Below are 12,366 nucleotides of genomic sequence, written 5' to 3'. Positions count from 1 at the left end.
TCTATTTTCAAATTCTTATAATTTCCTTGAGATAATTTTTTTTTTTAAGATTTTATTTATTTATTTGACAGAGAGAGATCTCAAGTAGGTAGAGAGGCAGGCAGAGAGAGAGGGGGTAAGCAGGCTCCCCGCTGAGCACAGAGCCCGATGTGGGGCTCGATCCCAGGACCCTGAGATCATGACCTGAGCCGAAGGCAGAGGCTTAACCCACTGAGCCACCCAGGAGCCCCCTTGAGATAAATTCTTAAGGTCAATGGATATAAACATGTCCACACCCATCTGATTTTAAAATCAGCTTTACTTATCTTAGTAGATTTAGGTTTTATTGGCTCTGGGATTTCAGCACAGGGTGGGTTCAATCTGTTAGTGAGAACAAGTTACTCTACTGCCAAACAGAAGGAAAGTGAACTATCTACTGAATACCATACTTTTGGATTTTCTGGCCTCAGGAGTGACTTGGATTAGTCTTGTTTGAATTGTTCTTATTGGCAGAAAACAACTCAAGGTACTGCTCAAGGAAGGCCTTTGGACAACATGATAATGATGCTTACTTTTAAGAAAAATGACATTTTAAAACCATAAGCTTTGTCTTGAAAATATCAAGAGATAGTAAGTGACAACTTGGGAACAGAAAGGAACAGTCTGTCTTGTTGTGTGATTTACATACTCTTTGAAGGAATAAAAACCCCAGACGTACAAGTGAAATACTTGTCAACTTACTTGTGATGAATATAAACATGTTCTACATACTAGCTTTAGCTGGAAAGAACCATGGAGCAGCAGTTCTATAGATAATACAGACAATTGTTTTGGCTAAAAAGTCTGTTTGGAATTGTTCTCTTGCTGAAAATATCTTTCCTTAATTCGGTTAACACTTCACTTATTAAGTACTATTAGGAAAACCAGCTCTTTGTTAAAAGCAAATGTTCTAAGTGAATCAAGTTTTTGCCTGTAAATGCCAACATGAAGCCCTCCTCAACTATAACCATACTAATGTTCCTGCCTTCTTAACCAAATTATATAGAATACAAGGTACCCTTATTGATGATCCAAGATCATTTTTATTTTTTTAAATTTTTTAACTTTTAATTTTATTTATTTGACAGGCAAAGATCACAAATAGGCAGAGAGGCAGGCAGAGAGAGAGAGAGAGAGAGAGAGGAGGAAGCAGGCTCCCTGCTGAGCAGAGAGCCGGATGTGGGGCTCGATCCCAGGACTCTGGGATCATGACCTGAGCCAAAGGCAGAGGCTTTAACCCACTGAGCCACCCAGGTGCCCCCAAGATCATTTTTAAAACCATTATTATTACTCATTTGGTCCTTAGAGCCTGTGTGTCCCTGATCTGTCACCAGATTATAGGTTTGTTTTTTTTTTTCCAGTGATACCAGGTTTTTCTTTATTATTCATAACTGTAAACATATTTGCTTTCATCAGCTTTCCCCCTCCTCTTACATTATTTTCAGTCTGTTGTTGAAAGTTCATTAGAATTCTATTCAAAATAAAGCAGCTTCTGAATGGGGACTCAAGGAAAATACCTAGAGTAGAGGTTTGGTGTGTGGAATCTATGAAAATATATTTTGGTTTCCTACAGTTTTGTTTACTTCCAGGTTCCTGACCATTTCAAATAGTGACACTGTTAATGTACCACAAACCTAATAGATAGGATAACGATCATCGGTTGTACCAAATTGCCTTTGATTAGGTTTTCTGGCCTTTACTCATACCTCATCATACCTTAATCACAGGGACCCTTTTTTTTTCTTTTTTTAAAGATTTTATTTATTTATTTGACAGACAGATCACAAGTAGGCAGAGAGGCAGGCAGAGAGAGAGAGGGAAGCGGGCTCCCTGCTGAGCAGAGAGCCCGATATGGGGCTCAATCCCAGGACCCTGGGATCCTGACCTGAGCTGAAGGTAGAGGCTTTAACCCACTGAACCACCCAGGCGCCCCCAGAGACCCTTTAAAAATAGAACTTAGAACTTCTTTTCTTCCTCATACTTGGAATAAATCCAGATAGTTTTTTTGTTGTTTTTTTCTTTTCTTGTCACCTTTCTCTTGTCACTCTATTTCTTACTGTTGCTTAACCAGGAATGGACTCTCGTCTCAGAGCTTGGGTACCTGCCATTTCCTTATCCTGGCACTCTCCTGTGCTTGGCTTTCCCCCTCAGTTCATTCAGATCTCTTTGCAAAGTTCAACAGCATCCCTTGTCACTCTCCATTCCCTCAGCCTATTTTCTTTTTTTTCTTCAGAGTACTTCCAACTTCTGAAATTATCTTACACATGTGTTTATTGTCTATTATTCCTCCACAAATGTAAAAAGGGGTTTTTATTTATAAGTACATCTCTGCCTAAAGAAGAATGCCTGTAGGGACCTAATAAGTAATTTTTGAGAGAATGATTTAATTCTCATTACAGTCCTAAGAGATAGATATTAATGAATGCCCATTTCATAGGTTGACCAAATTGAATCTTAGAGGAGTTAAATAAACTTACCCAAAACCCACTGAGTTCTGAAGTAGGGGAGCAGGACATGCCTTGGGTTAGCTTTGACTGGTATGTATTTCAGATATGATCACTGAAGCAACTGGATACATTATATACACAAGTAGCAAATCTGACTGGAGAACAAGTTATGCGGGAGAGAAAAAACAATGTGTAAAAGTTTTTATTTTTCCAAGGGGAGAAGCTCATAGGTGATGGTTAGGTTCTTGAGGCTAAAGCAGAAATGTATCACATAGCTAAATATGACCCAGTTAAAGAACCTTGAGCCCTGAGACCACTGGGGAGTAGGAATAGAAGAACCAGTATTAGAGCAAGTCTCCTGGCAGTGTATAAGAAGGCAAGGAACCAACGGGGTCTGGGACTGTTGGAGCAACTTAGCCAGCAGGCCTAGGTCTCTGCAGTGAGTTGGAGTTCCCTGAGGCAGCACTTGAGTACAGAAATCAGTCATAAACTGAATGATTTTAAGTTGAATACTTCCTGCCATTAGTGTGTTTGTATGCTTAAAAGCAAGAATAACAAAAATGGAAAACCATAAAGAAAAATAATGGAGAGACTGTACTAGATGTGGTTGACATTAGGCTGGTCACCCAGCTCCTCCAGGGATGGATGTGTTGCCCAGCTGGGGGAGTGGCTGAGAGGTGTAAGTAAAAAGGCCTGACTACTTTGATCCAATCCAGGCCCAAGTACTTCAAGTCCCTTGCAACATGTACTTCTGCAGAACCTAATCTGTGATAGTAGATTTAGTTGCTCAGCTAACAAAATGTCTCTATTGGTACACTGGCACCAAGAGTGGTAGGTTCTGATTGTCCAGTGATGAGCACAACAGTCATACTCCCTGACCTCCTATGGATAATCACTTAGTGAGGGGGTAGAGGTTAAATAAAAATAAAAAATTTAAAAAATACATGGTACTAAAGTGCCATTAGTGTCTGGGAAAACATAAAACCCCCATAATACTGACAACTCTATTGGTTAACATATATGTAAAGTACTATTTTCATGTTAAAATAACAATATGGGTATTTACTCAGAGAGCACTTTATCAAAATAACACCACAACAAAATTATTGGTATAACAAAATATTTATTTAATCCTTTTAAATCTTTAATCTAAAGTCAACCACTCAGTTACTTATGTTCTCATCAACTTAGATCACTGGCAAAATGAAAGAATACATACAGACTTTTGATATGAAAAAGGAAAATGTGGACTCTAGTAGGGATCTTTGTTTCTACCTGCCCATCATCCACTATTCTTACAATAGCACCTGACTTTCCTGTGGTGAACTGCCTCTCTCCTACTATGGGTCCACAAGGTACACACCTAGTAATCAAGATTAGCACTTTTCTGCCCCGGCTCACAAATGTGTAATCCCAGGCAGACCAATGACAATGAGGTCCTGGACTTAGCCGGAACTATTACGCAAGAAGCTCTTATTCCCGGGGAATCAGAAAGCTGGCAAAACATCAGTCTGGAGCTCCTGGTAGCCATTATTTTGCCTGAAAAGGAAGCCAACTGAACCCTTTAAAAACAGGTTTTAGAGAGTAGCTTAAAATTACAACTGGGCACTAGATCTTAAGTCTCAAAACAACAGGGTCTTATCATTGTCAGATTATGACATTATAATGCCATCTTTGAAAATAAATACACACTCATCCCAAGTCTCCGAAATCATTTTAGAATCTAACCTCTTTCTAAGAAGTAGCAAAATGAGAGAGTGTTTTTAGTAGTCTGATAAAAACTGTCCATTATTCTCAACATTAAAAACTGAATGCAATGATTTAAAGAAAAGTAATACATTATTGTTTGCATAATATATTCAGAATCATGTGGTTTCTAGTGATTAGAATTTCATACTTGGAAAGGAATAGAAGACAGTGGCTGAGAAGCACATCCCCTCCTGAAAGATACCTAAACAGTATGCTTAGGATGACTAATACTAAGGATTTGAACATAATACAGTTTTCCTCAGAGGAAACAATCTTAGTTTCTAGACAGCATTCACTTCTGACATCTCAATTCCTGATTTTAGTGGCTGCACGCTGTGTACCTCTGTGCCACACTTAGGACAAGTAAAGTACACGTCAAATAAGAAACTACTTTTAACACAGTAGTAACAGAAGATATGCTCACATCCTATGGTGTGAGGCATGGTGGGCCACTCTCCACACAGAGAACACTGTTTGCCACTGGTAGATAATGCATTGTCACTATTAGAAGCACCAGTAAGAGGAATACACCATGAAGACAACTTAGCTTTCAATTTCTGGATATTAATAAGTGGTAAGAGAAAAATCAGAAACTCAGCAAAACCATGCCAGAGAAGTTCCCTATTCATATACTCAAAGCCAACTTCACGTATATTTTGGGGCTTGCAAAATACAGAACGAATGCCTAGGAGACGTTCTGTCAAAGTTGCAAACTTGCCCCTCTGAAGGAAAATCAGGAAATTAATGAGCCCACCTAATTTAAAAAGTCCAACCATGATATTCATACACTGCCTGGCTTTCCCAAATGATGCCAAATGACGGTTTCGAAACAGGTCATAGCAGCGCTCTTCCAGCCACGTCCCGCCAATTGTACACACAGCATACCATAGCTTCTGATTCTTACTTGGTGGCTGGTACCTCAGCTTTGGGGAAAAATCATTTTTATACTGAATATTCAAAATGGATTGTCCCACAGTGGCATTTTTAGAATAGATGGTGAATCGCCACAAGAAAAGCCACAATAATGCTTTCACCTCTGGTTCAAAGTGGGCTAACAGCCCTGGCTTAAATCCATGAAAGCACTGAGAAAACTGGGACCAAACTAGCTGCTCCAGGGCCTTGTTCAGTTCAAGCGCATCCAACTGACTTATTCTCAGCACTCTGTTCGTCCTTTTCATGTTCTCTTCTCTGGAAGCCATGTCTTCTTGGAGGGTCTCTAGGGGTAAAGTACAATTAGGGAACATCAAACATCTGCAAGCTTATACCATCTCCTCAACCTACGCATCTAAAACTGCAATACACAAATGACCAGGGCCCACTGAAGATGGAGATGGCAGTAGGTGTCAAGCAGCGGCAAACAATCACCTCTTATATGGAACCTTCTCTTTCTTCCCCCACTCCTCCCTCCCTCCCTTCTTTTCTTTGCTCTTCTTCTTCTCCCCTGCCCCTTTTTGGACCCTCCTCATCAAAAGAATAACAGTTTATAGCAAGTTGTACCCTTTTCCCACAAATATCTCCAAGTAATCCTCCTTGGTCATCTTAGCAGGGAGATGATAAAATCCTGATACTAACAGTGATGAACCTAAATAATAATATGACTAATGGAGAAATACATGAACTTAATAAATATAGAGAACTCTATGGAACATTCTAATGGATGGTAAGTCAAGACCTCAGGTTAATTGCCAGCACTTCTACTGACTCCAGAGGTATATATATTTTTTAACAAGTCATTTAATCTTTCTGAAATATGTTTTGTATCTATAAAGTTAGGAGAAAAAATTAAATTAACAATCAGTGTTTATTATGCTATCACACTATGGCAGAAAATGAATACTAGCACAAAACAACATGAGTGCAGAAATGCTGTTACTCAGATATTATGAAGATACACGTCATACAGTTTTCTAAGAAAAACATGATGTAAAAATATATACAAAGACCATTTCATAAATTAACTAAGGAATCACAGAGGTACTAAGGGGATAAAAATCTTTTAAAATGAAATAGAAAAAGCTGATTAGTGGTTTGCTACGTATGACTGACTCATTCAAAACACATTTATTAAATGCCTATTATGTACAAGCCACAATGATTAAAACACTCTGGCTGCTATCGTCAAGGAGTGTATAGAGCAGTTTAGATATTTTACTTATTATTAAAAAACCGGTAAATTCAAATTATGACAAGAAATCTGTTTCAGCTTGGTTTCTAAAATCAGCCCTGAACACATGGAGTTTGATCTAGATCATGCACGATTTCTGGGCCTTCAAAAGGCCTAGAGCACTAATATAACACTAAGTTACAGAGGGAGGCATGTATCCCACTTAAGTTCATTGTCACCGACAGTGTGGCCATTGTGATCTTGGACAAGTTACTTCACCTAGTTCTGCTTTATTTTTTTCACTTACAAAACTGAAGGCAGGAGATAAAATGACCTCTAAGTTCTTTCAAATTCTATTTATGATTTTTACTAAAAAGATATTAAATGTAATTTGTTAGAAGTTAAAGGACTGAAAGGTACATCCTAAAATAAAGTTGTACCTCTTGAAACTGGGAATGCATTTGATAATTAAAGAGGGTTTTGTTTTCTGACAATTAGAAGGTTTTACAGAGGATGTTTTTACCTATCTATTTATTTATTTATTTATGCAGAGGATGTTTTTAAATTATTCATGGATCTTAGATGACTTAGTGGCAGAAGACTACATACCTAACAAGTTCAAGTATAGGAAACAAAAGGGCCTACTGAATAATAGGTGTTTATTGCTGCTTTCTTCTCAATCTAGATACTTGACAGGAATTCTTCTCTCCCATAAACATCATCTGACTTCTAGGGTGATCTCACCTTTTTCCCTTTCCTGCAGTCCCTCAAAATTTCACAATTTAGAGGTATGGGGGGGAGGAGGATTTTTGCCACAAGTTCTGTGAAATCCTTGTCTCATACTAGCCGGGAGCTATAGGAAAAGAAGACGGGGGTTAGAACCGAGGTCCCTTTCTTCTCTCTACAAATCTCATCAATCCCCAAGGTTTTGCTCTTTGCCCCAAATATTTTTCTAATCCATTCACTACCCTATCCCCTGCAGGCCTCTTCCTAAATTCAGCAGCTCTCATCTCTCTGTTGGATTACATCTAATTGGTCTATCCCACCTTTTGCCTTTTTCAGTGCATTTCCCACATTGCAGTTGTTCAAACACACGAGCCTCCCAAACTATCCCAGCTTGCTTTCCTTCCTAAGCCGTTGACCTCTAGTCATAAGGTGCCCACTTTTCTTGTTCCCTAGTGAACATTTATGGTCTGTTCCCTCTATCTGGAACAGTACGTTCCTGTGTTTTATTGAAAAACTCAGTTTTCAGTTTTTAAGCATTAAATTTTTAATAGGGGCTTAGGCATCACTTCCTTCTGACTCTCCAAACTTGAGTTGGCTGCCTCTTCTAGCTGTTCCCTTAGCACTCCATTCTTCCACTTTCTTGGCCTCTACATACTGTACACAGGCTACTTTTTAAATTGTCTACTTCCTCCACCAGAGGATAAACCCTGTTGCAAAGACTGAGTCTTGTTACAGTTGAATTTTAGCAACCAGCACAGCACCCAGTGCACATAATGCACACTACACAGACTAGATGAACAAGATAAAGAAGGGGTAGGTGAAGGATAGAAAACACAAATTCCTACCCAGTAGCCTTTAAAATTGTTTCAAATGATCGTATCTGGACTATCGATTATTACCTATTTCAACACGTTTGTCGTACATCTGCTGTTTACCAGTTACTGATGTAATAGTAAAACTGACACAGCCTCAACCCCTTGTGGAGACTACAATGTAGTGAGGTGAGGGGTGGGTAAGAATGTGCTATATAAAATAATAAACAGGCAATTACAATAAGGTGTTAGGAGTGATATGCAAGGGGAAATTCAGGGCATTATTTTTGTCACTAGACCTCAGAAGGTCAGAGAACGCTTCAAAGAGATAATATCTTGACAACTACCTGAAGGATTAGCAGTGTCAGTCTGGTAAAGGAAGGTAAAGGAATGTAATACCAAGCAGAGAGAGAGCAGGTGAAAAGGACTGAAGGTGCAAGGACAAAGGGCTGGAAAGGAAGACAGGAGACCAACAGTAAAAGCCAAACTGAGGAGACTGTATTTTATCAAAATGGTAATGGGGAGCCACTGGATAGTTTAAGAAAAGAACTAATCAAATTTGCATTTTAGACAGCTTGTTCTGGCCACATTCAGTATGGATTTGAAGCTGAAAAGACTTGAGGCAGAGAGACCAGTTAAGATGACTGTTATGTGATTATTAAAGTGATCAATGAGAAAGTTCTAAATTATAAGGGTATCAGTAGGGATGGAGAAAAATAGGTATCTTTAAAGCTATGAGGATTTAGAAGTGACATGGTTTAATGAGAAATAAGCCAAGAATAACTGACTTGAGTAACGGTGTGGTGGTAGTCCAGCTCTCTGAAATAGGAAACACATGCAGTGATACAGGTTTCAAGGGAGAGGTAATAACCACAGTAGTGTTAGAGATCTGAGGCTCCTATGAGACAGCTAGAGCTCAGTAGGCAGTTGTGTGGAGACGGGAGAGAAAATCTGGGTGTAGATTTGGGGGGGGGTGTCCCTCTGATAGGACTAATTGACTTTAAATCTACTTGATCTACTTAAACGCTAAGATCAGGAAGGCAGTGAACTAAGCAGGAGCAGTAGATCCTGCCCACCTAAAACATGCTCCGCTTTCTTTGTAATAATATAATCTTATTCTCATAGTTTTCCTGTTCCAGCTAGCATGGCTGTTCAACAGTTTTATTCACTGGCATCACATACATCTTTGAGCTTTCAATCCTTCTATGCCACAGTCTTCACCATCAGTCCTGTCCTTGGCTAATGGTTTTCAAACCTGAGCATTTATCATGATCACTTAGATTTCTTAAGACTGTAGTGTCTCAGAGCCAGAGTTTCTGAATCAGTAAGCCTGGAATGGGAGCCAAGAATCTGCATTTCTAACAAGCTTCCTGGGGATGTTGAGAATGAATGGGCTAGTCACTTCAAAGTGAAGTTCGTTAATTTTTCTGGCATATCTACCATCCATACAGCTCCATGCTGCCTGCCAGCCCTCACACTCATTTCTGTTTAGTTCTCATCCCTATATCCACAGGGGCTGTTACAAATCTTACACTGACTCTGGCTCCCCCTTTCTTCGGTTAAGTAGATCCTGCGAGATTAGAGACTACTCCATGAATTCCACAAAGGCTATGGACTTCAATACATCCTAGCCCTGCTGGGTGCTTGGGATGCAAAGATAAACAAAACATCTTGGCTCTCACTTAAGGACCCTAACCAAGGTCTAGTAAGGGAAGCAGGCAAGTAAACAGACAACTAGGGTACTAACAGATGAATATGGTATCACAGGTTCTCAAAGACAATATGTAACTTTTTGAAACTATCTCAACAGAAAAAGAATTCCAAAATCCGTACAAAAAGCATCGATAAATAATATTATTCTCACTTTTTCTGCGGTTTACAAATTTTCTCTAGTTTACAGGCATTATGTAATTGAGGGAAACAACTAGAACTTTTTTTTTTTTTTTTAACCCCAGAAGCAAACCAAAATCCACAAAATTTTTGCATACATTTACCAAATCATCTCTATTACCTCATTATTACCTTTGGGATAAAATACAAACTTCTCAGATACAACCTAGCCCAATTCTGTGCCACCCCTCAGTCCTAACTCTGTGCCTTTTCCTATGTATCCAAAACACTCACCTTCCCTGCCAACTCTTCCCACTGCCCACAACTCTCTGCCCTTCACATTCCAACTTTATTTCAACATTCTCTGTGAAACCTTCATAACTATCTCCAACTCCTATTATCACCACCTTTAACTTTGACAGCAACTGTCTGTGCCACTCACTTGAGCCCTCAACCGTCCTGTGATTTCAGTCATGTCAGTACATCTTCTTTCCCTAGTTTATCTGTAAGCTAGTTAAGGGAAAGTGCCTTATCTTACACTTATTTCTCAAAGCACCTGACACCTAAAAAGAGAATGATTTCTAGCTCAGTTTCACTCATGCAAAATTCTACAATCATGCATGGTGCGTAGGAATATAGCACATGATTCCTCTACTGTCACAGTGTCTACAACTCTGTTATCTTTCCCAGATTTCATATTCTGTGGTCAGCAAAGGAAGTTCTCAATTATTGTCAAATTACCCTTGAAAGGCTCTGACCATATTGGACATGGATAGAAGTTCAGCACTACCAGATCCCACCTCTCACCTCTCTCACATCCCAAGAATTGGACTGGATAGAGTGCTATTTTTTTTCCAGTTGAGTATCAGTTAAAATACATGGCTTGTGTTAGAGAACCAGTTATGCTAATTCATGTATCTTTAAATACTAGAGTCATTATGAGTTCTGCATTATGGCTGATGGATTTGTTACAATTATAGAATAAACCCAAGGATGAACTCACAGTAGTTGCTCAATAAATGCTTGTTGAATCTATGTGCAACAGAATGAGAAGTTTAGTAGTTAATTGGTATACTGACTGAATACTATATGAGAGCATCTGGATGAACTGGATGGTGAGGGAAGCTTTCTCTTCCTCAGGTTTCTTACTCATATTTTGAAAAACTGGTCTGAGGGAGTGATGTCTCAGAAGAATCATCCATTTCAAATACTTCATTTCTGGAGGAATCATACTTATTATTTAGCAAAGACAGGAATTTTTAATGGCTGCCAGAAAAGGAGACTTAACACACTCTAACCAATCCAATATTTAATAATCTTTATTATCAAAAAATTCTTTCTTATCCCTTCTGTTACAGTTTAACATTTTTTTCCTTTCCTCTTTTTCTCCTTAGGCCTGGCCTCAGTGTAGATTAACAACAGCTGGGCTCAATCTCCTCCCTGCGTAAGACTCTTTAATGGACCAAAAGACTATCATTAAACTGTTCTTCAGCCTTTGCCTTTCCAGATGAGTAATTTCTCTATTTTTTTTGTTTCAGGTTTTATTTTCCAACATTTTAGTCATTTTTGTGACTTCTTTCAGTTGTAAACATAGAACAGACACTGTCCATTACACACCATAGTCAAAGCGGAATACTCCTCCTTTCCTCTACATTCATATTTAGGCAACTTGACAATAGAAAAAAGTATATTTAAAATCAATCAGACCTGAGCTCAAGTTCCAGCTTTGTTACTTACTTGCTATGTGATCTTAGAAAAAGTCATTACCTCAGATTCTTTTTTTCTTCTTAATTTTAGGGAGAGGCATGGGGGAGGGAGGGGTAAGAGAAAATCTCAAGCAGATGCCATGCTGAGTGTGGAGCCCAGCACGGAACCTGATGTGGGGCTTGATCTCATGACCCTGAGATCATAATCTGAGCTGAAACCTAGAGTCCAATACTTAGGCAACTGTGCCACCTAGGCACCCCTACCCTCAGATTCTTCAAAGAGTTGGAAAGAACAGCTACCACACACACAAAGTTGTTGACATTAAACCAGATAATGTTATGAAAGTGGTCTGGAAACTGGAAAGTATCATTATTACTATATTATTGCTGCTTTGGCTAGGGATGGGCATAAGAAGAAAAGGAGTCCAAGTTGATTTTGGCAAATTTATTTCAAAAGACTGAAATTTTCATTATTACTTATATTAATGCCTCAATCTGTGGTGAAAGAACTTTTTTTTCCAGGAAATACTAAGTACACAATTAAAATATAATTGTGGTAGTAAACAGTGAACATGATGTCACTATTATGCGTGCACATGGAGGCGGACTAGATGGGAAGGGGCAGAGACATGGTTCAGTGGAACACATCACACTCCTGTATCTTATCTGAAAGGAGATTATGGAGGGGGAATTCTGCGAGCATGGGGATGGGTTTCAGCATGACCTGCTCCCTTGGTTATTTAACCCTCATCGATATGGTAATGCCTATTATCAGGAAGCAAAGAAACTTCAGGAATGCACACTGATAATATCTGACTCTAGGGTGCTTTGCTGAAATAGGGCATGGTACAGGCAGTCCAGACAGGCATCCAATTGTGGTTCATCACTAACATGTGACACTCCATTCCTCTTCCTTTCCTTTTTCCTCTTTTCAGGCAGACACATTCATTCTAGAATATTGGCTTCAGAGATGG

At 39.0% G+C, this 12,366-nt stretch overlaps 1 protein-coding gene across 2 annotated transcripts in view; it reads right to left on the bottom strand.

Annotated features, from left to right (window-relative positions):
* PEX2 (peroxisomal biogenesis factor 2) overlaps nt 1-12,366 on the bottom strand; it is a 96,206-nt gene that overhangs the window by 72,721 nt on the left and 11,119 nt on the right. Inside the window, exon 3 of one of the 2 annotated variants that reach the window (XM_080802066.1) lies at nt 3,575-5,430. The exons of the other annotated variant lie outside the window; for it this stretch is intronic. Coding sequence (XP_080658192.1) covers nt 4,496-5,413 — 918 coding nt within the window. The 5' untranslated portion in view covers nt 5,414-5,430 and the 3' untranslated portion in view covers nt 3,575-4,495. Of the gene's footprint in view, nt 1-3,574; nt 5,431-12,366 lie in introns of those variants that run through there. 2 annotated transcript variants of the gene reach the window in all.

The sequence above is a fragment of the Martes martes genome (genome assembly GCF_963455335.1).
Source record: "Martes martes genome assembly, chromosome: 4".
Classification (NCBI taxonomy): Eukaryota; Metazoa; Chordata; class Mammalia; order Carnivora; family Mustelidae; genus Martes; species Martes martes.
Note: the sequence above shows the minus strand (reverse complement) of the source record. Positions and strands in the feature narration are given on the sequence as shown.